This window comes from Mobula hypostoma, chromosome 5 (genome assembly GCF_963921235.1).
Source record: "Mobula hypostoma chromosome 5, sMobHyp1.1, whole genome shotgun sequence".
Classification (NCBI taxonomy): Eukaryota; Metazoa; Chordata; class Chondrichthyes; order Myliobatiformes; family Myliobatidae; genus Mobula; species Mobula hypostoma.
Genome location: NC_086101.1, coordinates 103,644,231 through 103,671,989, shown reverse-complemented (window position 1 = coordinate 103,671,989; position 27,759 = coordinate 103,644,231). Strand labels below are relative to the sequence as shown.

Below are 27,759 nucleotides of genomic sequence, written 5' to 3'. Positions count from 1 at the left end.
AGTGAGTGGAATGGGCTGCCGGCAATGGTGGTGGAGGCGGATACGATAGGGTCTTTTAAGAGACTCCTGGATTGGTACATGGAGCTCAGAAAAATAGGAGGCTCTAGTTAACTTCTAAAGTACATGTTCGGCACAGCATTGTGGGTCTAAGGGCCTGTATTGTGCTGTAGTTTCTGTTATTATGAAACATCTTCTCCAAACTCTATCTATAATTGGCCTTTTAGTATTCAATAGATTTCAATGAGATTTCTTCCCCCCACATCAATCTAAACTCGAGCAAGTACAAGCCAAGGCCATCAAATGCTCATGTTAACCCTTTCATTCCTGGGATCATTCCCGTGAAACTCCTCTGGGCACTCTGCAATGCCAGCACATCCTCTCTTAGTTAAGGGACCCAAAATTGCTTACAAAATTCCATGAGGTCTGACCAAAGCCTTACAAAGCCACAGCATTACATCCTTGCTTTGTATACTAGTCCTCTTCAAATGAATGCCAGCATTCCATTTGCCTTCCATACCACCTGCACGACATGCAAGTCTTTTTGCACCTCTAATTTTTGAATTGAAGAAATAACAGGATAGACAAAGGAGAGTCAGTGGGTGGTATTTTCGGTACACCTTTATTCTCTCTACCCAAGTGCATGACTGTGCACTTCCCAGTACTATATTCCATCTACTACTACTTTGCCTATTCTCCCAGTCTGTCCTTGTTATTTTGCAGATGCTCTGCTTCATCAACACAACGTGCCCTTCCATGAGGAATTCTGCAGATGCTGGAAATTCAAGCAACACACATCTAAGTTGCTGGTGAACGCAGCAGGCCAGGCAGCATCTCGAGGAAGATCTCACGCACATCTGCTCTCACTCCATCCTCCAGCCACTCCACCAGGAATAGGGTTCCCCTGGTCCTCACCTACCACCCCACCAGCCTCCGGGTCCAACATATTATTTTCTGTAACTTCCGCCACCTCCGACGGGATCCCACCACTAAGCACATCTTTCACTCCCCCCCCCCCACTTTCCGCAGGGATCAGTCCCTACACGACTCCCTTATCCATTTGTCCCCCCGTCATCCCTCCCCACTGATCTCTCTCCTGGCACTTATCCTTGTAAGCAAAACAAGTGCTACACATGCCCCTATACTTCCTCCCTTATCACCATTCAGGGCCCCAGACAGTCCTTCCAGGTGAGGCGACACTTCACCTGTGAGTCGGCTGGTGTGATATACTGCGGCCAGTGCTCCCAATGTGGCCTTCTATATATTGGCGAGACCCGACGCAGACTGAGAGATCATTTTGTTGAACACCTACGCTCTGTCCGCCAGAGAAAGCAGGATCTCACAGTGGCCACACATTTTAATTCCACATCCCATTCCCTTCCTGATATGTCTATCCACGGCCTTCTCTACTGTAAAGATGAAGCCACACTCAGGTTGGAGGAACAACACCTTATATTCCGTCTGGGTAGCCTCCAACCTGATGGCATGAACATTGACTTCTCTAACTTCCGCTAATGCCCCACCTCCCCCTCGTACCCCATCCTTTATTTATTTATATACACACACATTCTTTCTCTCTCTCCTTTTTCTCCCTCTGTCCTGCTGAGTATACCCCTTGCCCATCTTCTGGGTTTCCCCCCCTCCCCCCTTTCCTTCTCCCTGGGCCTCCTTCCCATGATCCTCTCATATCCCTTTTGCCAATCACCTGTCCAGCTCTTGGCTCCATCCCTCCCCCTCCTGTCTTCTATCATTTTGGATCTCCCCCTCCCCCTTTCAAATCTCTTACTAACTCTTCCTTCAGTTAGTGCTGACGAAGGGTCTCGGCCCGGAACGTCGACTGTACCTCTTTCTAGAGATGCTGCCTGGCCTGCTGCGTTCACCAGCAACTTTGATGTGTGATGCCCTTCCACCTAGCTTTCAAGATTGCTACCTGTGCCACGTGCCAGTAAGGGTAAGAATAGGATGCTCTGGCGGATGAACACGTGGCTGAGGAACTGGTGTAGGGGGCAAAGTCACAAATAGAAGGGTTGTGTGTGGTGGTAATAACCTTCTGAGGTGTGTCTATTTCAATGCAAGGAGTATTGTGGGGAAGTCTGACGAGCTGAGGGCATGGATTGACACATGGAATTACGACATTATAGCCAATAGTGAAACTTGGCTGCAGGAGGGGCAGGACTGGTAGCTTAATGTTCCAGGGTTCTGATGTTTCAGATGTGATAGAGGCAGAGGAATGAAGGGTGGTGGGGGGGGGGGGCAGGTGGCATTGCTAGTTGGGGAAAATGTTATTGCAGTGCTCAGGCAGAACAGATTAGCGGGCTTGTCTACCGAGGCCATATGGGTGGAGCTGAGAAACAGGAAAAGTATGACCACATTAATGGGGTTGTATTGTAGACCACCCAATAGTCAGCAAGAATTGGAGGAGCAAACCTGCAGAGAGATAGCAGACAACTGCAGGAAACAAAGTTGTGATAGTAGTGGATTTTAATTTTCCGCATATTGATTGGGATTCCCATACTGTTAAAGCTCTAGGCGGGTTAGAGTTTGTAAAATGTGTGCAGGAAAGTTTTCTAAATCAATATATAGAGGTAGCAACTAGAGAGGATGCAATATTAGATCTCCTATTAGGAAACGAGTGAGGGCAGGTGACAGAACTTTGTGTAGAAGAACACTTTGGTTCCAGTGATCATAACACCATTAGTTTCAACTTGATCAGTCCTGACGAAGGGTCTTGGCCCGAAACGTCGACTGCACCTCTTCCTAGAGATGCTACCTGGCCTGCTGCATTCTCCAGCAACTTTGATGTGTGTTGCTTGAATTTCCAGCATCTGCAGAATTCCTCGTGTTATGGATAAAGATAGATCTGCTCCTCGGGTTGAGGTTCTAAACTGGAAAACGGCCAAATTTGAAGAAATGAGAAAGGATCTAAAAAGTGTGGATTGGGACAGGTTGTTCTCTGGCAAGGATGTGATTGGTAAGTGGGAGGCCTTCAAAGGAGAAATTTTAGGACTGCAGAGTTTGTATGTTCCTGTCAGGATTAAAGGCAAAGTGAATAAGAATAAGGAACCTTGGTTCTCAAGGGATACTGCAACTCTAATAAAGAAGAAAAGAGAGATGTATGACATGTATAGGAAACAGGGAGCAAATAAGGTGCTTGAGGAGTATAAAAAGTGCAAAAAATACTTAAGGAAGAAATCAGGAGGGCTAAAAGAAGACATGAGGTTGCTTTGGCAGTCAAGGTGAAGGATAATCCAAACACCTTCTACTGGCATATTAAGAGCAAAAGGATAGTAAGGGTCAAAATTGGTCCTCTTGAAGATCAGAGTGGTCGGCTATGTATGGAACCAAAAGAAATGGGAGAGATCTTAAATGTGTTTTTTGCGTCTGTATTTACTAAGGAAACTGGCATGGAGTCAATGGAAATAAGGCAAACAAGTAGTAAAGTCATGGAAGCTATACAGATTGAAGGGGAGGTGGTGCTTGCTACCTTGAGACAAATCAGAGTAAATAAATCCCCAGGACCTGACAGGGTATTCCCTCGGACCTTGAAGGAGACTAGTGTTGAAATTGCAGGGGCCCTGGCAGATATATTTAAAATGTCGGTATCTACGGGTGAGGTGCCGGAGGATTGAAGGATAGCTCATGTTCCGTTGTTTAAAAAAGACTCAAAGAAATCCGGGAAATTATAGGCCAGTAAGTTTGATGTCAGTAGTAGGTAAATTATTGGAAGGAGTACTAAGAGATAGGACCTACAAGTATTTGGATAGACAGGGACTTATTAGGGAGAGTCAACGTGGTTTTGTGCCTGGTAGGTCATGTTTAACCAATCTATTAGAGTTTTTCGAGGAGGTTACCAGGAAAGTGGATGAAGGGAAGACGGACGTTGTCTACATGGACTCCAGTAAGGCCTTTGACAAGGTCCCGCATGGGAGTTTAGTTAGGAAGATTCAGTCGCTAGGTATAAATGGAGAGGTAGTAAATTGGATTAGAATTGGCTCAATGGAAGAAGCCAGAGAGTGGTAGTGGAGGATTGCTTCTGAGTGGAGGCCTGTGACTAGTGGTGTGCCACAGGGATCAGTGCTGGGTCCTTTGTTATTTGTCATCTATATCAATGATCTGGATGATAATGTGGAAAGTTGGATTTGCTGATGATACAAAGATTGGAGGTGAAGTGGACAGTGAGGGAGGTTTTCAAAGCTTTCAGAGGGATTTGGACCAGCTGGAGGAATGTTGTTTCATTTGGTTGCATATACAATCAAAATAGGACATACATGGTAAATGGTAGGGCATTGAAGAATGCAGTAGAACAGAGGGATCTAGGAATAATGGTACATAGTTCCCTGAAGGTGGAATCTCATGTGGATAGGGTGGTGAAGAAAGCTTTTGGTATGCTGGTCTTTATAAATCAGAGCATTGAGTATAGGAGTTGGGATGTAATGTTAAAATAGTATAAGGCATTGGTGAGGCCAGATTTGGAGTATTGTGTACAGTTCTGGTCACCGAATTATAGGAAAGATGTCAATAAAATTGAGAGAGTACAGAGGAGATTTACTAAACTGCTGCCTGGGTTTCATCTCCTAAGTTACATAGAAAGGTTGAACAAGTTAGGTCTTTATTCTTTGGAGCATAGAAGGTTGAGAGGGGACTTGATAGAGGTATTTAAAATTATGCGGGGGGGGGATAGATAGAGTTGATGTGGATAGGCTTTTTCCATTGAGAGTGGGGGAGATTCAAACAAGAGGACATGAGTTGAGAGTTAAAGGGCAAAAGTTTAGGGGTAACATGAGGGGGAACTTCTTTACTCAGCGTGGTAGCTGTGTGGAACGAGCTTCCAGCAGAAGTGGTTGAGGCAGGTTCGATGCTGTTGTTTAAAGTTAAATTGGATAGATATATGGACAGGAAAGGAATGGAGGGTTATGGGCTGAGTGCAGGTCGTGGGACTAGGTGGGAGTAAGAGTTTGGCACGGACTAGAAGGGCAGAGATGGCCAGTTTCCATGCTGTAATTGTTATATGGTAATATATGTACAGTCATATGACAAACTTGAACTTTATCTTACCTTTTTATTTTAAATGGGTGCCTGCAAATGCCAAACTTTCTACACAGCTACAAATACAAGATACTCATGGTACTGAAAGGTACCGATACCCTACCCGGCAAATGAATACTAAGTTGGGCAGTGAACACCAAGTCCCCAGCAAACCCATTAGAATAAAGCTATTGAATAAATTGTAAAAATATCCTGGCTTCAGCAACAACAAAACATGTTTGGGAGGTGCAGACAGAGAAAGAGAGCGCGAATGATAAAAACAAAAGGAAATTAATATTTAACATGCCTATCAAGTGGCAAGGCTCACCTATGAAGGCGAAACAGCTCACTGCCAGTGCAATTGTGAAGTGAAAATTCATGCTATGACAGGGATAATCTGAGCCACTGCTCCAAAGTAATGCTCTCTAATAATGTGATGGACGATGTGAATAAACCAGTAAAGCAACCTCAAAAGGCAGCAGAGTCTTATTGCAGATTACGGCTGTGTTGACTCACTAAACAAAATATTTGGGATATTATTTTGGTGCTTACAATGAGCATGGCCTGTACACATCTGTCTCAGGTTGACTGCTTACTCTGTGTACCTTGTTCTATAGTGTCAGACCAACACATCACCATGGTTACAGATAAAACTTTACAGCAGATGGAAAATGGGTGAGGAACTTTAACGACAATATCTTTTGAATACGTGTTTGGATTTACATGTTTAAAATGTTTTTGTACTTACCTCACTGAAAGGTCAAACCAATCCTCAAGATGACTGGGCCTTTAATCTATTTCACTTATTAGAACCTGGTTTACTTACTATCCAATATTAGCCTTGGCCATCTAAAGTTGCAACCTGATGAGGCCCAGTCCAAAAATTCAGCATCCACATGAGTAAACAAGTTGAAATGTTTCCTAAACATTTACTGGAATACCACTTCAAGATCTCCTGATGGACACTATTTTCCAACCTTATTAAATGAACAAACAGCAGTTTATTCAATTTTGGAAGGAAAACTATGTCTTCACTGCTTCTCGCACCACAGACAGAAACTTAATTCAGGCCCTTTCCTCTCCAAATGATCAAACTGTACGAATGGGTTTCAATTCACTCACTGACGTATGCATCCTTAAGTCCACAGTCATTACTCCTCTTACTCATTCTCAAAATGAGGGGCTTGTTTGGTCACCAAAGCAGTTCAGAACCACCTGCTATGATGTGGGTGGAAAGTGATGTTTGACCAACAGCAGGTAATCACACTCTCAAGCAGGAAACCTGAGGCAAGTATTGCAGGGATTTGAAGGTGGGAAGGTTGGGCGGGGGGGGGGGGGGCAGAATTACATCAAGGACAAAGTCCAAATGAGACTGCTTACTGGAGCAAGTGTAGGATATATAGAACATAAAACAATACAGTACAGGCTCTTCTACACACAACATTGTGCCGACCTTTTATACACTCCAAAATCTCTAACCTCCCCTCCCACATAACACGAGGAACTCTGCAGATGCTGGAAATTCAAGCAACACACATCAAAGTTGCTGCCTGGCCTGCTGCGTTCACCAGCAACTTTGATGTGTTTTGCAACACTCCGTTTTTTTTTCCATTTGCTTAAGAGTCTCTTAAATGCCCCTAATGTTTCTTAGAATATTATCACTAACACAAGTCATGAAATTTTGTTCCATGTACCTACCATTCTAAAAAGATGTACCTCCAACATCCCACCTATACTTTCCTCCAATTTTCTTAAAGTTATGTCACCTCCTGGTGGGAAAGACGGCACAGCAGCAGTGGCTGGAGTTTATGCGAGAAGTGAGGAAGGTGCAAGACAGGTATATTCCAAAAAAGAAGAAATTTTCGAATGGAAAAAGGATGCAACCGTGATTGACAAGAGAAGTCAAAGCCAAAGTTAAAGCAAAGGAGAGGGCATACAAGGAAGCAAAAATTAGTGGGAAGACAGAGGATTGGGAAGTTTTTAAAAACCTTACAAAAGGAAACTAAGAAGGTCATTAAGAGAGAAAAGATTAACCATGAAAGGAAGCTCGCAAATAATATCAAAGAGGATACTAAAAGTTTTTTCAAGTAAATAAAGAGTAAAGGACAGGTGAGAGTAGATATAGGACCAATAGAAAATAATGCTGGAGAAATTGTAACAGGAGATAAGGAGATGGTAGAAGAACTGAACGAGTATTTTGCATCAGTCTTCACTGAGGAAGACATCAGCAGTATACCGGCCACTCAAGGGTGGCAGGGAAGAGAAGTGTGCGCAGTCACAATTACAACAGAGGAAGTACTCAGGAAGCTGAATAGTCTAAAGGTAGTTAAGTCACCCGGACCAGATGGAATGCACCCACGTGTTCTGAAGGAAGTAGTTGTGGAGATTGCAGAGGCATTAGCGATGATCTTTCAGAAGTTAATAGATTCTGGCATGGTTCCGGAGGACTGGAAGATTGCAAATGCCACTCCGCTATTTAAGAAGGGGGCAAGGAAGCAAAGAGGAAATTATAGATCTGTTAGCTTGACATTGGTGGTTGGGAAGTTGTTGGAGTCGATTGTCAAGTATGAGGTTACAGAGTACCTCGAGGCATATAACAAGATAGGCAGAACTCAGCATGGATTCCTTAAAGGAAAATCCTGCTTGACAAACCTATTACAATTTTTTGAGGAAATTACCAGTAGGCTAGACAAGGGAGATGCAGTGGATGTTGTATATTTGGAATTTCAGAAGGCCTTTGACAAGGTGCCACACATGAGGCTACTTAACAAGATACGAGCGCATGGAATTACGGGAAAGTTACATACGTGGATAGAGTGTTTGCTGATTGGCAGGAAACAGAGTGGGAATAAAGGGATCCTATTCCGGTTGGCTGCCAGTTACCAGTGGTGTTCCACAGGGATCTGTGTTGGGGCCGCTTCTTTTTACGCTGTACATCAACGATTTGGATTATGGAATAGATGGCTTTGTGGCTAAGTTTGCTGATGATACGAAGGTAGGTGGAGGGGCCGGTAGTGCTGAGGAAACAGAGAGTCTGCAGGGAGACTTGGATAGATTGGAAGAATGGGCAAAGAAGTGGCAAATGAAGAACAATGTTGGAAAGTGTATGGATATGCACTTTGGCAGAAGTAATAAACGGGCAGACTATCATTTAAATGGGGAAAGAATTCAAAGTTCTGAGATGCAACCGGACTTGGGAGTCCTCATACAGGATACCATTAAGGTTAACCTCCAGGTTGAGTCAGTAGTGAAGAAGGCGAATGCAATGTTGGTATTCATTTCTAGAGGAATAGAGTATAGGAGCAGGGATGTGATGTTGAGGCTCTATAAGGCGCTGGTGAGACCTCACTTGGAGTACTAAGTTTTGGTCTCCTTATTTAAGAAAGGATGTGCTGACATTGGAGAGGGTACAGAGAAGACTCACTAGAATGATTCCAGGAATGAGAGGGTTAACATACGAGGAACGTTTGTCCGCTCTTGGACTGTATTCCTTGGAGTTTCGAAGAATGAGGGGAGACCTTATAGAAACATTTTGAATGTTGAAAAGGCATGGATAGAGTGGATGTGGCAAAGTTGCTTCCCATGATGGGGGAGTCTAGTACGAGAGGGCATGACTTAAGGATTGAAGGGTGCCTATTCAGAACAGAAATGCGAAGAAATTTTTTTTAGCCAGAGGGTGGTGAATCTATGGAATTTGTTGCCACGGCCAGCAGTGGAGGCCAAGTCATTGGGTGTATTTAAGGCAGAGATTGACAGGTATCTGAGTAGCCAGGGTATCAAAGGTTATGGTGAAAAGGCGGGGAAGTAGGACTAAATGGGAGAATGGATCAGCTCATGATAAAATGGTGGAGCAGACTCGATGGGCCGAATGGCCGACTTCTGCTCCTTTGTCTTAAGGTCTCATATTAGCTTTTTCTGCCCTGGCTGATCCATCTTTCCCCTCAGCCCCAATCTCCTGCTTCCCCCTCCCCCGCATCCCTTCAAGCCCAGACCTATCAAGAATTTATCAACCTCTGCCTTAAATATACATGACACCTCATATACCATCTTGGTAGCCTCCAGACCCTTGGTATGAACATTGAATTCTCCAACTTCTGGTAATTCACTCCCCCTCCCTTCCCCCATCCCTATGTCACTCTGACCCTCCCCCAGCTGCCTATCACCTCCCTCATGGTTCTGCCTCCTCCTACTACCCATTGTGCTTTCCCCTATTCCTTCTTCACCTTTCCTGCCTATCCCCCCCCTGCTTCCCCTCCCCCACCTCTATCTTTCCCCTTACTGGTTTCTCACCTGGAACCTACCAGCCTTCTCCTTTCCACCTTCCCCCCATCTTCTTTATAGGGCCTCTGCCCCTTCCCTCTTCAGTCGTGAGGGAGGATTCCGGTCCGAAACATTGACTGATCATTTCCACAGATGCTGCCCGACCTGCTGAGTTCTTCGAGCATGTTGTGAGTGTTACATGAGACTTGGCTTCCACAGCTGCCTGTGGCACCAAATTCCACAGATTCACTACTCACTGGCTAAAGAAATTCCTCCTCATTTGTTTAAAAAGATACCTCTCTATTTTGAGTCTGTGTCCTCTGGTCTTAAGACACTCCAACCATAGAAAAAATATTCTCCACATACACTATCAAGACCTTTCACCATTCAATAAGTTTCAATTAGGTCACCGCCTATTCTTCAAATTCCAGTGAATACAGGCCCAAAGCAATCAAACACTCTTCATATGTGGTTTTAGGGTACTTGGAGCCACACAAAATGGACTGTAGTCAGCATGGTTTGCTCAAGGGAAAATCTTGTCTGACAATCTAATGGAATTCTTTGAAAAAATAATGAGGAGGATAGACAAAGGAAAATTAGCTGATGTTGTGCATTTGGATTTTCAGAAAACCTTTGATAAGGTGCTACACACAATGCTGCTTTACAAACTACAAACTCATGGTATTACAGAAAGATTCTAGCATGGATAAAGCAGTGGCTAACTGGGAGACAGCAAAGAGTGGGAATAAAAGGAGCCCTTTCTGGTTGGCTGCCAGTGCCTAGTGGTGTTCTAATGGGGTCTGTGTTGGGCCCGATTCTTTTTAGGTTATATATCAATGATTTGGATGATGGCTTTGTTGCAAAGTTTGCAGATGGTACAAAGATAGATGGAGAGGCAGGTAATTTTGAGGAAACGGGGAGGCTACAGGTTAGGAGCATGAGCAAAGTGGCAGATGGAATAGTGTCAGGAAGTGTAAGGTCACGAACTTTGGTAGAAGAAATGAAACGGTTGACTATTTTCTAAATGGACAGAAAATACAAAAATCTGAGGTGCAAAGAAATTTGGGCATCCTTATGCAGGATTCCCTAAAGGCTAATTTGCAGGCTGAGTCTTGGAGTATTGTGAGCAGTTTTGGACCTTATCTACGAAAGGACATGCTGACATCGGAGGGCATTTAAAGGAGATTCACGAAAATGATTCTGGAACTAAAAGGCTTGTCGTGAGGAACGTTTATTGGCTCTGGGCCGGATGTAGAAAGGATGTTTCCAAAGGTGGGGCAGTCCAAGACCAGCCACAAAATAGAGGTACATCCATGTAGAACATAAGAGCAATTTTTTAGTCAGATGGGCAAATCTGTGGAATTTGTTTCCACAAATGGTTCTGAAGGCCAAGTCATTGGGTGCATTTGAGGCAGAGGTTGATAGATTCTTGATTGGTCAGGGCATGAAGGGGTATGGGGAGAAGGCAAGAGACTGGGGCTGAGGGGGAAAATGCATGAGCCATGGTGAAATGGCGGAGCAGACTTGATGGGCTGAATGGGCTAATTCTGCTCCTATATATTATGGCCTTAATCTGCAGATCTGAACATTTAAATACTTCAATGCAAAACATGATCAAGTACTTTGGTGCATTTCAAAGCACCTTGCCAAAGTTGTTTGAGTTTCCTTTGCTGCAGTTGATTTAATTTTCACCCCTCCCCACCTCCATTTGCTTCAGAGAGTCTGGGCATGTGTTCACCCCAAGTTGATTCGCCCTCTCCTTTTCCAGCAAATACTTGTAAAGGCTTTAAAAGAAATTACATTTAGTTACTGTGGTAACCTATCAAAAGGTCTCAATGTACTTTACCCACACACTCACCACATACCAGGTGTCGAAGATGGTAACATTTGTTGGGGAATGGAGTTTAGGAGCCACAAGGTAATGTTGCAGCTCTTTCACTCCCTGATTAGAGTACACGGGAGTATTCTGCTCAGTTCTGATCACCCTAATATAGGAAAGATTTGAAACTTTAGAGAGTGCAGATTTCTCAGTAAACTGCCTGGATTAGAGCATGCCTTATGGGGAAAGGTTAAGCGAGCTAGGGCTTCTCTCTTTGGAGTGAAGGTGACTTGAAAGAGATGTACCAGATAGAGTGGATACAGTTATAGTTATAGAATAGTACAGCACAGTACAGGCCCTTCGGCCCACAATGTTGTGCCAACCCTCAAACCCTGCCTCCCATATAAGCCCCCACCTTAATTTCCTCCATATACCTGTCTAGTAGTCTCTTAAACTTCACTAGTGTATCTGCCTCCACCACTGACTCAGGCAGTGCATTCCACGCACCAACCACTCTCTGAGTAAAAAACCTTCCTCTAATATCCTTCTTGAACTTCCCACCCCTTACCTTAAAGCCATGTCCTCTTGTATTGAGCAGTGGTGCCCTGGGGAAGAGGCACTGGCTATCCACTCTATCTATTCCTCTTAATATCTTGTATACCTCTATCATGTCTCCTGTCATCCTCCTCCTCTCCAAAGAGTAAAGCCCTAGCTCCCTTAATCTCTGATCATAATGCATACTCTATAAACCAGGCAGCATCCTGGTAAATCTCCTCTGTACCCTTTCCAATGCTTCCACATCCTTCCTATAGTGAGCTGACCAGAACTGGACACAGTTCTCCAAGTGTGGCCTAACCAGAGTTTTATAGACCCGCATCATTACATCGCGACTCTTAAACTCTATCCCTAGACTTATGAAAGCCAACACCCCATAAGCTTTCTTAACTACCCTATCCACCTATGAGGCAAATTTCAGGGATCTGTGGAGATGTACCCCCAGATCCCTCTGCTCCTCCACACTACCAAGTATCCTGTCATTTACTTTGTACTCTATCTTGGAGTTTGTCCTTCCAAAGTGTACCACCTCACACTTCTCCGGGTTGAACTCCATCTGCCACTTCTCAGCCCACTTCTGCATCTTATCAATGTCTCTCTGCAATCTTCGACAATCCCCTACACAATCTACAACACCACCAACCTTTGTGTCGTCTGCAAACTTGCCAACCCACCCTTCTACCCCCACATCCAGGTCGTTAATAAAAATCATGAAAAGTAGAGGTTCCAGAACAGATCCTTGTGGGACACCACTAGTCACAATCCTCCAATCTGAATGTACTCTCTCCACCACCACCCTCTGCCTTCTGCAGGCAAGCCAATTCTGAATCCACCTGGCCAAACTTCCCTGGATCCCATGCCTTCTGACTTTCTGAATAAGTCTACCGTGTGGAACCTTGTCAAATGCCTTACTAAAATCCATGCAGATCACATCCACTACACTACCCTCATCTATATGCCTGGTCACCTCCTCAAAGAACTCTATCAGGCTTGTTAGACACGATCTGCCCTTCACAAAGCCATGCTGACTGTCCCTGATCAGAACATGATTCTCTAAATGCCCAGAGATCCTATTTCTAAGAATCTTTTCCAACAGCTTTCCCACCACAGACGTAAGGCTCACTGGTCTATAATTACCTGGACTATCCCCACTACCTTTATTGAACAAGGGGACAACATTCGCCTCCCTCCAATCCTCCGGTACCATTCCTGTGGACAACAAGGACATAAGGATCCTAGCCAGAGGCTCAGCAATCTCTTCCCTCGCCTCATGGAGCAGCCTGGGGAATATTCCGTCAGGCCCTGGGGACTTATCCGTCTTAATATATTTTAACAACACCTCCTCTCCCTTAATATCAACATGCTCCAGAACATCAACCTCACTCATATTGTCCTCATCGTCATCAAGTTCCCTCTCATTGGTGAATACCGAAGAGAAGTATTCATTGAGGACCTCGCTCACTTCCCACAGCCTCCAGGCACATCTTCCCACCTTTAACTCTAATCAGTCCTACCTTCACTCCTGTCATCCTTTTGTTCTTCACATAATTGAAGAATGCCTTGGGGTTTTCCTTTACACTTCTCACCAAGGCCTTCTCATGCCCCCTTCTTGCTCTTCTCAGCCCCTCCTTAAGCTCCTTTCTTGCTTCCCTATATTCCTCAATAGACCCAACTGATCCCTGCTTCCTAAACCTCATGTATGCTGCCTTCTTCCACCTGACTAGATTTTCCACCTCACTTGTCACCCATGGTTCCTTCACCCTACCATTCCTTATCTTCCTCACCGGGACAATTTTATCCCTAACATCCTGCAAGAGATCTCTAAACATCGACCACATGTCCATAGTACATTTCCCTGCAAAAACATCATCCCAATTCACACCCACAAGTTCTAGCCTTATAGCCTCATAATTTGCCCTTCCCCAATTAAAAATTTTCCTGTCCTCTCTGATTCTATCCTTTTCCATGAGAGCAGTGGTCACTGTCTCCCAGATGCTCAGCCACTGAGATCTGTGACCTGACCTGGTTCATTACCTAGTACTAGATCTAGTATGGCATTCCCCCTGGTCGGCCTGTCCACATACCGTGACAGGAATCCATCCTGGACACACTTAATAAACTCTGCCCCATCTAAACCCTTGGAACTAATCAGGTGCCAATTAATATTAGGGACGTTAAATTCACCCATGATAACAACCCTGTTATTTTTGCACCTTTCCAAAATCTGCCTCCCAATCTGCTCCTCTGTATCTCTGCTGCTACCAGGGGGCCTATAGAATACCCCCAATAGAGTAACTGCTCCCTTCCTGTTCCTGACTTCCACCCATATGGACTCAAGAGGATCCTGCTACATTACCCACCCTTTCTGTAGCTGTAATAGTATCCCTGACCAGTAATGCCACCCCTCCTCCCCTTTTTCAACCCTCTTTATCCCTTTTACCACCCTCTCTATCCCTTTTAAAGCATTGAAATCCAGGAATATTGAGAATCCATTCCTGCCCTGGTGCCAGCCAGGTCTCTGTAATGGCCACTACGTCATAATTCCATGTATGTATCCAAGCTCTCAGTTCATCACCTTTGTTCCTGATGCTTCTTGCATTGAGGTACACACATTTCAGCCCTTCTACCTTACTGTCTTTACACCGTTTATTCTGCTTCTCTTTCCTCAAAGCCTTTTTCCCAGAGACTTTTTCCACAGAACGGAAATAGCTAATATGAGGGGGCATAATTAAGGTGATTGGAGGAAAGCACAGGAGGGGGATGTCAGAGATAGTATTTTAATACACATTTGTAGGTGCTTGAATTTCTCACCAAAGGTGGTGGTAAAGGCAGATACATTAGGGACATTTAAGAGACTCAGATGGGGAGATGGATGATTTTAAAAAATGGAGGGCTATGTATGAGGGATGGGTTAGATTGATTTTAGAGATGTTTAGAGACATCATGGGCAAAGGGGGCTGTACTTTGCTGTAGTGTTCAATGCTCTGACTGGGCTGGTGTCCCAGTAGTTGGTCCGAAGTAGGTGTCAGGAAGTTGGAGGAGGGAAATGGGAGCAAGAGAATTCAAGAACTCTGGGTCTGTGCAGGTAAAGCCATGATTGTCACAACAAAGGAAATCAAGAATGTGAAATGGTCAGAATTGGAAGCACGAAACTACAGAGGTGAAAAGTTATTGCGATGTGGACAGGGCAGTGCAAAAGAAATGTCAAAAACCAGGTGTGAAATGTGCAATTGGAGGCAGAGGAAAGAACTGGACAGAGCAGCTCACCTGTAGGATGAACGAACATTGCATCACTGAGTGTGATCTCAGCACAGCGAAGGCAATGTGGCAAAATCCTAGCAAGTCATGGCATTGGCTGTAATACAGAGGCTGGACCAGGAGTAACACTGGCCTTTTCCCCATCCCAAACCAATACGACAACTTTGGCAAATTCTCAGAAGTAGTAATGCAAGCACATTTGCCCATTCAGAAAGCCAGTGTTAGTAATGCCAGTTACAGAGTATGAGTGAATACTACAAATTTATGGAATTCCATCAACCTGTACTTACAGGCCAGCTCTTCCCGGGAAAGCCAACCTTGTTAATGCACATGGGGACAACATGAATAAAACATGGTTCTCAGGAAAATTTCGTGTCACATTAAAACAAGGGAAAAATACCAGAATACCTGGCACACTTCACAGCCCGGCCATTACAGGCTCATTAACCATGAATGAATTAAGGGAGAACTAATAACAATAAAGAATTCAGCAGAATGCTTTGAGGCTACAAGCATCCCTCAATTCTTTCAGAAACAACTGCTCCTTGTAGTCAATACCCTCCATTCCATGACACAACCTGAGGAACTTTCCTTTTCATGCTTTTTGTTACAGCTTTGTGGACAACCATTGCTCTGAACAGATTTTTTTTTTTAAGGCCTGAAAACTGCGCAGCACTTTATATTAACAGTATATAAAAGACAATTCCAGCTGTGTGGCAACAAAGGCTATGTGCACAGGAGCATTTCAGTCACTGCATGGCTGAGTAGCTCAATGGGAACAGTGATGGTGAATCACCTGAGTGTTCTCCAAAATCTCTCGTATAGTGACCAGAACTGCACACAATGCTCCAAATGTCGCCTAATCAAAGATGATGAGAGGCATTGATCGTGTGGATAGCTAGAGGCTTTTTCCCAGGGCTGAAATGGGTGCCACAAGAGGACAAAGGTTTAAGGTGCCTGGGAGTAGGTACAGAAGAGATGTCAGGGGTAAGTGGTGAGTGCATGGAATGGGCTGCCGGCAACAGTGGTGGAGGCGGATACGCTAGGGACTTTTAAGAGACTTTTGGATAGATACATAGAGCTTAGAAAAATAGAGGGCTGTGAGTAATCCTAGTAATTTCTAAGGTAGGGACATGTTTGGCACAACTTTGTGGGCCGAAGGGCCTGTACTGTGCTGTAGGTTTTCTATGTTTCTATTTATTCAGCGATGACTACCTTACTTTTATAATCAAAAAGGAATAAAGAAACTGTACCACGCACAACATGCTACTGGAACTCAGCAGGTCGGGCAGCATCCATGGAAATGAACAGTCAACATTTCGGGCCGAGACCCTTCATCAAGACTGAAGAGGGAGGGGGCAGGGGCCCTATAAAGAAGGCTGGTAGGTGCCAGGTGAAAAAGCAGTAAGGGGAAAGATCAAGGAGTGGGGGAGGGGATAGTCAGGAAAGGTGAAGGAGGAATAGGGGAAAGCACAGTGGATAGTAGAAGGAGGCAGAGCCATGAGGGAGGTGATAGGCAGCTGGAGGAGGGGGCAGGAAATTACCGGAAGTTGGAGAATTCAATGTTCATGCCAAGGGGCTGGAGACTACCCAGATGGTATATGAGGTGTTGCTCCTCCAACCTGAGTTTGGCTTCATCATGGCAGTAGAGGAGGCCACGTATGGACATATTCGAATGGGAATGTGAAGCAGAGTTGAAGTGGGTGGCAACCGAGAGATCCTGTCTGTTGTGGCATATCTGCGTCGGGTCTCATCGAGGCCACACCAGGAGCACCGGATGCAATAGGTGACCATGCCCTCTAGCCAACTGTGTCGCCACTTTCAAGGAGTTGTAGACTTGCACACTAATATTCTTCTGTACAAAGCTCCTTATGATCCCGCCATTAACAAGGCATAGCTCTTTGCTTCATCCCTCCCCATCCAAGTTTCACCTATCGTCTGGTGTTTCTCTCTTCTTTCAAATTTAGTCCTCAGCTTTTTTCTCCAGTCCTGCCTAAGGGTTTTCCCAAAATGTCAACTGTGCTTTTTTCCATAGATATTGCATGGTCTGCTGAGTTCCTCCAGCATTTTGTATTGCATTATTTGATATTGCTGATTTCAATAGCTTTGAATATGACAACATATGCAGCCTTTTAACTGGGAAAGAACATGAAAGCCCACCACAGATTTCAACTTAGTTCACTGAAAAAAAAATCAGGATATAAAAAAAATCAGCTACAACATAAAAATAAACTCCAGATTTATTTTCTTGCAGGCACCTACAGGAAGCCATACATAACAAAGACTGACAAACATCCAATGTGCATGCAAATAATTCAAAAAGTAATTAAAAATACCGAGAACATGAGCTGCAGAGTACTTGACAGTGAGCTTACTCCTCCTCTCCCCTACCTTCTTGTTCTGGATTCTGCAGTCCTGATGAAGGGAGTTGTTTACAATATATATTAATGACTTAGATGAGGGAATTAAATGCAGCATCTCCAAGTTTGCGGATGACACGAAGCTGGGTGGCAGTGTTAGCTGTGAGGAGGATGCTAAGAGGATGCAGGGTGACTTGGATAGGTTAGGTGAGTGGGCAAATTCATGGCAGATGCAATTTAATGAGGATAAATGTGAAGTTATCACCTTTGGTGGCAAAGTCAGGAAAATAGATTATTATCTGAATGGTGGCAGATTAGGAAAAGGGGAGGTGCAACGAGACCTGGGTGTCATTATACACCAGTCATTGAAAGTGGGCATGCAGGTACAGCAGGCGGTGAAAAAGGCGAATGGTATGCTGGCATTCATAGCAAGAGGATTCAAGTACAGGAGCAGGGAGGTAATACTGCAGTTGTACAAGGCCTTGGTGAGACCACACCTGGAGTATTGTGTGCAGTTTTGGTCCCCTAATCTGAGGAAAGACATTCTTGCCATAGAGGAAGTACAAAGAAGGTTCACCAGATTGATTCCTGGGATGGCAGGACTTTCATATGATGAAAGACTGGATCGACTAGGCTTATACTCGTTGGAATTTAGAAGGCTGAGGGGGGATCTTATTGAAACATATAAAATCCTAAGGGGATTGGACAGGCTAGATGCGGGAAGATTGTTCCCGATGTTGGGGAAGTGCAGATGAGGGGTCACAGTTTGAGGATAAAGGGGAAGCCTTTTAGGACCGAGATTAGGAGAAACTTCTTCACACAGAGAGTGGTGAATCTGTGGAATTCTCTGCCACAGGAAACAGTTGAGGCCAGTTCATTGGCTATATTTAAGAGGGAGTTAGATATGGCCCTTGTGGCTAAAGGGATCAGGGGGTATGTGGGAAAGGCTGGTACAGGGTTCTGAGTCAGATGATCAGCCATGATCATACTGAATGGCGGTGCAGGCTCGAAGGGCCGAAGGGCCTACACCTGCACCTATTTTCTATGTTCTATTCAGCCTGAAACACCATCCGTTTATTTCCCTTATATTGCTCTCCACCTGACCTGCTGAGTTCCTCCAGCATTTTATCTCCATTGACCCAATACCCAAATATTATTTCCAGGAGATGCCTCAACACCAGCTGGGAAGAGATGGATGTCACTCTGCCGGCTGGGATGAGATTCCACCTGAGGATATGGGACTACCTTGCCCCACTACAGCATTATGCATTCAGTTGCTGTGAAGTTAAACAGAACCAAAGGACTTCAGCTGCCACAAAGATCTGAACTTTGCTTAAATGTTCAAGTTTGTTATACCAAATCTCATGGAAACTTGTTACATATCGAAAGGCCTGGATGGAGCGGATGTGGAGAGGATGTTTCCAGTACAGGGAGAGTCTAGGAGCAGAGGGCACAACCTCAGAATAGAGGGATATCCATTTAGAATAGAGAGGAGGAAGAATTTATCTAACCAGAGGTAGCGAATCTGGGGAATTCATTGCCATAGATGGCTGGGGAGCCCATCAGTGGGTATATTTAAAGTGGAGATTAATGAGGTACCAGTTTTAGTAAGAGCAAAGGTTACATGGAGAAGGCAGAAGAATGGAGTTGGGGGAAATGAATGTTGAAGCAGACATGATGAGACAAATAGTCTAATTCTGCCTGTGTCTTATAGTCTGAAAAACAAAGGCACTGGTGTAAAAAGCCATAGTTACTGTGTAAGGTAATGTCTTCTCCGCCAAATTGCCCCATTGAAAACTAAGAAAAAACTGTTTAAGTACACAGATTGTAAACTGCATACCACTTCTTTATTATAAATTACAATAATAAATAAAATAGTAAGTATTGCAAAAACAAAAAAAGCAAGGTGGTGTACATGGACCACTCAGAAATCTGATGGCCAAGAGGAAGAAACTGTTCCTGAAACGTTGAGTGTCTCTTTAGGCTCCGGCTACCACTGAGGTGGTATATTGAGAAGGGAGCATGTCCTAGGTGATTGGGGCGGGCCCAAATGCATGGTCAAATGGACAATTTAGTGCTATAGCTGAAGCAACGAAGTACAAAACCTATATCAGAAGGCTTAAAATACTTATCCATGATGTGTCACACTATCATAACAGTTAGAGTGATGCTTCACAGCACCAACAACCCAGGTTCAACCCCTGCCACTGTCCACAAGGACCTTGTGACTGCATGGGTTCTCCACAGTCCAAAGACATACAAGTCGGGGTTAGCAAGTTGCGGGCATTGTGTTGGCACTGGATACATGGTGGTAGTAACAGGCTGTCCCACAACCTCCTCAGACTGTCACAAGTGACACGTTTTGTGTATCAATGTACTTATGATAAACAGGCTAATTTATTAAAAACATTACAAAGCAGGACTGGGGAGTAAAAACAACAGAGTGTTGCCCTGACACCTAGGCAGCCTATGTCCAACTTCCACCAGCCTATTCACCCATCATCTACACTCACAGATCTGCATTGCAACGCCTCAAATGCAATAACCTCCGTGGCTGCACCCACCATCCCCCTCACATTCCTCCAGGTCTGTAGGCTCACCCAGCTGTGATTCCTCACAAGCAACACTTTGTTGGATCCTGATGATTTTGCAATCAAGAGGTTTTTCAAAAGTACAGGAGTTATTTCTGTCAACTTAGTGAACCTAGGATGTAACAGCACAGTTCAGACCCGTCAGCTAATGATGTTGCACTGCTTACCTACTCTAAAGTCAATCTAACCCTTCCTTCCTACATAGCCTACCATTTTTCTATCATCCACATACCGGTGTCAAAGTTTCTTGAATGTACCTAATGTATCTCCCTCTACCACTACCTCAGCAGCACATTCCACATACCCACCACTAAACAAAAACTTCTGACAGCTCACCACCCTCTGGCTAAAGAAATTTCTCCGCATCTGTTTTAAATGGATGTCCCTCTATCCTGAAGCTGTGCCCTCTTGTCCTCGACTCCCCCACCATGGGAAGCATCCTTTCCATTATCTACTCCATCTAGGCCTTTCAACATTCAAAAGGTTTCAATGAGACAAACCGCCCCCCCCCCCACAATCCTTCTAAATTACAGTGAGTACTGATCCAGACGTTCTCATATAACCCTTTCATTCCCAAAATCATCCTTGTGAACCTCCTTTGAACCCTCGCCAATGCCAGCACATCTTTTCTTAGATAAGGAACCCAAAACTGTTTGCAATACTTAAAGTGACACCTCACCAGTGCCTTATAAAGCCTCAGCATCACATCCCTGCTCTTGTATTCTAGACCCTTGAAATAAATGCTAATATTGCATTTGTCTTTGATTTCCTCACCACCGACTCCACCTGCAAGTTAGGGTGTTCTGCACAAGGACTCCCAAGTCCCTTTCCATCTCAGGTTTTTGGATTTTCTCCATTTAGAAAATAGTCTGCACATTTATTTCTACGAGCAAAGTGCATGACCATGCATTTTCCAACATTGTATTTCATTTGCCACTTCCTTGCCCATTCTCCTAATCTGTCTAAGTCCTTCTGCATTCTTCTTGTTTCCTCAACACTACCTGCCTCTCCGCCAATTTTTGTACCATCTGCAAACTTGGCAACAAAGCCATCTATTCCATCATCTAAATGATTTATATACAGCATAGAAAGAAGTGGTCCCAACACCGAGCCCGGCAGAACACCACTAGCCACTGGCATCCTTTATTCCCACTAGCTGCCTCCTATAAATCAGCCACTGCTCTAACCATACTGGTAACTTTCCTGTAATACCATATGTTTTAAGCTTGGTAAGCAGCCTTATGTGTGACACCTTGTCAAAGGCCTTCTGAAAACCCAAACATACAACATCAACGACACTCCTTTTATCTATCGTACTCAATCTCCTCAAAGAATTCCAACAAGTTCGTCAGGCAAGATTTCCCCCAAGGAAGAACCTTCTCCCTTGTAATAGTAACTGTACTCACTTCTCTTCCCTCACACCCTTCAACATCTGGTGCGTTGCTAGTCTTCCACCATGAAGACTAATGCAAAATACTCATTTATTCATCTGCTATCTCTTTGTCCCCATTATTTCTCCGGCCTCACTTTCTAACTGCCCTATATTCACTCTCATCCCTCCTATACGTTCCTCCAATCACCTTAAAAATATGCCCCTTTGTATTAGCCATTTCCACCCTGAGAAAAATTCTGTCAGTCCACTCGATCTATGATTCTCATCTTGTACCTCCATCAAGTCTCTTCTCATCCAAAGCTCCAAGTTAGCTCAAACTATCCCTATACAATATACTCTCTAATCAGAATGAAGATGAAGAACAAGATGGTTGTGGTCATCTTCTACTAAACCCCCGATGAATCCAGAATAACAAATACTATCATGACAAATAACCCATGAATTAGCCAGATTTAATGGTGTGACACCTGCTACAGAGAAACTGCGACTTCCAGAAAATCTACTGAATTAGCTAACTTCTCTGAACAATTATGTACAGTGGCATGCAAAAGTTTGGGCACCCCCGGTCAAAATTTCTGTTCCTGTGAATAGCTAAGCGAGTAAAAGCTGACCTGATTTCCAAAAGGAATAAAGTTAAAGATGACACATTTCTTTAATATTTTAAGCAAGATTACTTTTTTATTTCCATCTTTTACAGTTTCAAAATAACAAAAAGGGCCCGAAGCAAAAGTTTGAGCACCCTGCATGGTCAGTAGTTAGTAACACCCCTTTGGCAAATATCACAGCTTGTAAACACTTTCTGTAGCTAGCTAAGACTCTTTCAATTCTTGTTTGGGGGATTTTCACCCATTCTTCCTTGCAAAAGGCTTCTAGTTCTGTGAGATTCTTGGGCCGTCTTGCATGCACTGCTCTTTTGAGGTCTATCCACAGATTTTCGAGGATGTTTAGGTTGAGGGACTATAATTGCCATGGCAAAACCTTCAGCTTGTGCCTCTTGAGGTAGTCCATTGTGGATTTTGAAGTGTGTTTAGGATCGTTATCCCGTTGTATAAGCCATCCTCTTTTCATCTTCAGCTTTTTTACAGACGGTGTGATATTTGCTTCCAGAATTTGCTGGTATTTAATTGAATTCGTTCTTCCCTCTACCAGTGAAATGTTCCCCGTGCCACTGGTTGCAACACAAGCCCAAAGCATGATTGATCCACCCCCGTGCTTAACAGTTGGAGAGGGGTTCTTTTCATGAAATTCTTCACCCTTTTTTCTCCAAACATACCTTTGTTCATTGCGGTCAAAAAGTTCTATTTTAACTTCATCAGTCCACAGGACTTGTTTCCAAAATGCATCAGGCTTGTTTAGATGTTCCTTTGCAAATTTCTGATGCTGAATTTTGTGGTGAGGAAGCAGGAAGGGTTTTCTTCTGATGACTCTTCCATGAAGGTCATATTTGTGCAGGTGTCACTGCACAGTAGAACAGTGCACCACCACTCCAGAGTCTGCTAAATCTTCCTGAAGGTCTTTTGCAGTCAAACAGGGATTTTGATTTGCCTTTCTAGCAATCCTACGAGCAGGTCTCTCGGAAAGTTTTCTTGGTCTTCCAGACCTCAACTTGACCTCCACCGTTCCTGTTAACTGCCATTTCTTAATTACATTACGAACTGCGGAAATGGCTACCTGAAAACACTTTGCTATCTTCTTACAGCCTTCTCCTGCTTTGTGGGCATCATATATTTTAATTTTCCAGAGTGCTAGGCAGCTGCTTAGAGGAGCCCATGGCTGCTGATTCTTGGGACAAGGTTTGAGGAGTCAGGGTATTTATAAAGCTTTGAAATTTGCATAACCTGGCCTTTCCTAATGATGACTGTGAACAGGTCACAGCCCTAACAAGTTAATTAAGGTCTGAGACCTTGGTAACAGTTATCTGAGGGCTCAAATCTCTCGGGGTGCCCAAATATTTGCATGGTGCTCCTTTCCTTTTTTTCACTCTAAAATTGTACAAAACAAAAATAATACACCAATCTTGCTTAAAATGTTGAAAAGAATGTTTCATCTTTAACTTTATGACTTTTGGAGATCAGTTCATCTTTTACTCGCCTAGCTATTCAGTAACAGAAATTTTGACCGGGGTGCACAAACTTTTGCATGCCACTGTGCATAGGTAATACAAAAGTACAGTGTACGAAGTTAAGCTACAAGAAAAATTTTACTTTAATCCAACATGCTTTCAAATCTGTTCTCCTTTGAAATCTGCTAAGGCACCCACCCACCTCAAAGACTGACAAGCGCCTCTCTCAAAGGAGCAGGAGGAAGGGGACCCACCCCTTCAAAGGAGCACATCGACCTACCACCTAGCCCTGGTGCTGGATGACCCGTACTATAATTTCAAGCTATGGTGATAAGTATCCTTGGACTTCTTTTGAAATTGGCCTTGAAATTTGAAGTTTTGAGTATCCACTTTTACAGAAAACTAATTAAGCACAGGGAATAGGCAGGCTGGTCCAGAGACTCCTGACAATGACACTCCCATCTATTAACACTCCTCACTTCAGCATGAAGAGTGGGGGCCATTGCAACTCCCTAACCAACTCAAGCCTCTTCTGCTACACTGCATAACATTAAAAATTTGCTTTTATTTGTTACAAGTACATTGAAACTGAAAAGTATTGTTGGGATCATAGCCAAACAGCAAGGACAATGCTGGGGGCAGCCTGTAAGTATCGCCACATTTCCAGCACCACAGCATGTATACTCACAGACAGCAGCAGGAATCAAGCCCTGACTGATAATCACTGGCACTATAAGCTTCCACCTCATTGCTGCTCTAATGAAACCCGAAGATAGAGGCAGAAAGCTAAAAATCATTTGTCCTTCAATTCAGTGCCCAGCTGCTCCAGTCTGCAGTCCCCACCACAACCATCTGCTAAAATTTTCACAGGAGAAATGATCTGATCACTATACAATGAAGGCAGTATTCGTACTGAGAATGTGTCACAAAGATCATTTGCAAGGATTCACAAACAAGGCCTGAGATGACTGCAAAAGATAGGAAAAGAAGGCCCCTTGAAATCTACCATTCAAGTTTACTACTGAGCTGCAAGGGGAAACCTACTCATCCTCTATGGTAAAGCACACCTCTCCCCAACCATTATCAAACCCAATTCTCAGGGACTAGTAAAGAAATATTTCCGCCAAACATTGTGGCATGCCATGTCAGCACCAGAATGTGTGGTGACACTTGGTGGGCTTCTCCCAGCACATCCTCAGGTTGTTCTGGTTGTTAACACAAGAAACACATTTCACTGTAGGTTTCGATGTACATCCGATAAAGAAATGAATCAATCTTGAGAGTGTTGCAAAAACTTTTCTTTAAAAAAAGGGGGACACAAAATAGGAGTGATGGAGTGAATTAAGAATACTAAAGTTCAAGTCAGTCACTCATACAAATGTATGGAGCTAAATGATATATGAAAGTGCTCCTCCAGGGTCAAGATGCAAAACAGTATGTAGTCACACACAGCACATATAGTTACTATATCAGTTTCAAAATATTAGCACAGTACTGATAGTGCATGGGATGTTGTCCTGGAGCTAATCACTTCAGTTCTTCATCTGACAAAGGCAATCCAGCTTGTCCTCCAGGGAGCAAACAGCACTGAAGAGAAAGTCGGCCTGCAGGAGCCAGTCCCCAACCCAGCATAGATTCCAGCACACCTGCCGCGTCTGCTCTCTCCCACAACATGAATGGCACTTCTTCCCCAGCATGAGGACCTGGTCCACAAAACAACTGAAATTCCCCCGTCATTGGTCTCACCAACGAGCCAGACCTGCAAGTACTTTGCATTACCAATGTCCATCAGGATCTTGTAATCACAAGAGAAAAGTTTAAAACAAACATGTGCATCTTATGTTGGACCCAGAGAGGTTGCTGCAATCAAGCATGCAACTATCTTACCGAAAGATCCAAGTTGAGGAACTTAACTGCTAGAGTCATGCCCTGCAGAAATAGCCTGGGTCATGCACAATCTAATGTGGGAATCTATCAATCTGGAAAAATTATACCACACTCACTCCAAGGTTAAAAATATTCTTTCTGAAAAATGGAGCATAACAAATGGAGATTGCAAAGTAGTTGCACAAATTCAATCCCTCTTACATACAAAATTGGAAGGCCAACATTCCATCTGCACTCGCTGATTTATTTTCTGCGCCTGCTCATGTTATTTTAATGATCTGTACAAATCCCCAATCAGCTTTGTAATTCCGACTGAGTCTTGGCCAACCTTTACTTGCCTTGATTGCATTTGCCTATTCAGTAATACATGTGCCATGGCTAACAGTGATAAATACATAATTTTATGTTTCAGCCTCTACTGTCAAAAAGGAAAGGTCATCTTCAGGACCACCCAAAGCATTTCTTTCAGACATTCTTACTACAGAAGTCAATGCAGTGGGTAATTTGTGGCTGCAAAGCCTTATTAACAGGAAAAAAATAATACCCTGGTTAGAAAGGACGTTCAGAATGCTCAGCTTAGAAAGAGGCAAGCAAGGGCTCAACCTCAGAACTCATTTGAAAAATATCAGCTCCAATAGAGTAAATCTGCTCTCAATACACAGAGATTTTCCCTGTTTTTCCACAAGAAGGCTGGTTTCAACTGCTCATGAGTGAAGCCATTACCAAAACCCTAGCAGTTGAACGTTTAGTTTTTTAATTCAGTTGGAGATAAAACATGGTAACAAGACATCCCACACCACTCAGTTACACCCATATGACCAATTATCCTACTGTCCTGTAGGAGGAAAGCCACGGAGTCACAGGGAGAAGGTGCAACCTCCTTACAGACGGGGAATTGACAGCAAGCAATACCACTCGAAGTTAGACCAGGTCCCTCAGCCCATGCCGAACTACTGGTCTGTCCAGTCCCATCGACCTGCACGTGGACCACTGCCCTCCCTCCATACCCCTCCCATCAAATGTCTCTTTAAATGTTAAAATCAAACGCACATCCAAACACTTGCCACTGGCAATTCATTCCTGAGTGAATTAGCTCCACTTGAGGTTCACTTCAAACATTTCACCGTTCACCCTTAACCAGTCGATCCCTCCTGTCTCAACTTCCTGCAGTATCCCTGCTGCCTCATACAGAACTCGATGCAGTATAGTGGGAGAGAAGTATGTGAGCTCCCAACTGCAGCTGGATGCTGAGATGGGAGTTTGAAGCGAAGACTTGTACAACGCTCGACCCGTGTTACTGCGAATGTCACTGTATACTCAAACGACTGACAAAGGTGTGGGGTGACTTGGACTCTTCTGAAATAGTATGACAACCTAACTCAAAGGAAAGACTGTGACAGTGTCAGACCAATTAGGATGCCGGGGGAGGGGAGGACCGGGGGGGGGGGAAGGGGGTGCCAGGGTGGGGGACGCTAGGGGGAGCGCACATGGCTTAGAAAGGCAAAGCAAGAGGGGTTGCCGTGGGATAGTGGGACAAGTGGGAAGTGTAGGGGTAGCGAAGGTGGGATTGGAGGAACGGGGTGAAAGGAAGGAGGAAAAGCGAGGGAGCAGGTGATGACAGGGGCAGGGTTGGTGTAGGGGGTGTGGCTGGGGGGGGCATGAAGCCAAGGCGGGGGATGGGATTAGGCTGCAGAGGGAGGTGTCAGAAAACAAGAGGTCGCAGTCGTCGGCCTGGGAGGCCTCTTCTCCCGGCCCGACCCAGAGCCGTTCACCGGAGCTGAGGGAGGGAAGGGTGTTGGGGGCAAGGCCGAGTTTCGCTCTCCTCACCTTGTAAAAGGCGCCGTTGGAGCCGCGGACCTCCACCGCCAGTCCATCCATCGCTGAGCTCCCGCCGCAGCCCGGAGAGCCCCGCCGCGCCGCAGCCACCGACCAAAAAGCCCTTTCGGTGTCTCAGCCCCGGCTATTAACAATGCCCCTCCCTCTTACCTATTGTCACGCCTTCTTTGCCGCCGCCGATTGGTCCACTTCGGCCAATGGTGTAAGGCGGCCCAGGTGCCTTAACACCAATTGGTCTCAATAGTACGTCAATCCTACAGCTATTCCAACGCTGACTGGCCTTTCCGCCCGTCCATCTTCCGTAACCAAAGCCCCGCCTTCCACTTCAAGGCGAACAATATTTTACACCCATTGGCTGCTCCGCATAATAGGCTTGCCTTTCGCGCGCTGTCATTGGGCAAACATCCAGCCTGCTGATTGGTTGCTCCCACATTCCTAAAATTATTGTCTGCGAAATCCAGTGCAACGAGTTGATAGGTTTAGCCCTCGCCTTTTGAACATTCTCATTGGATTATTTTCATGTCAATCTTCTTTTTTATAGAAGATAAAAATCAAGGGCGGGAGTTATCAATCAAGGGCGTTTGTCTTAACGGTTGGGTTTGATGTCCTGTCGCGATCCTGTCCATGGCTTTAATAATTCTGCGTTCTAATTGGGTCGAAGGCCTGTCAGTTACTAATAGCCGCACCCGCTGTCACAATAGTCTCAGACGCCAATC

At 44.5% G+C, this 27,759-nt stretch overlaps 1 protein-coding gene across 2 annotated transcripts in view; it reads right to left on the bottom strand.

Annotated features, from left to right (window-relative positions):
* Positions 1–27,191, bottom strand: part of LOC134346874 (RNA-binding protein FXR1-like) — a 197,300-nt gene extending 170,109 nt beyond the window's left edge. For both annotated transcript variants that reach the window (XM_063048682.1, XM_063048681.1), the window contains exon 1: positions 27,035–27,191. In XM_063048682.1, the coding sequence (XP_062904752.1) occupies positions 27,035–27,085 (51 nt within the window). In that variant the 5' untranslated portion in view covers positions 27,086–27,191. The remainder of the gene's footprint in view (positions 1–27,034) is intronic.
* Positions 27,192–27,759: the final 568 nt, after the last annotated feature.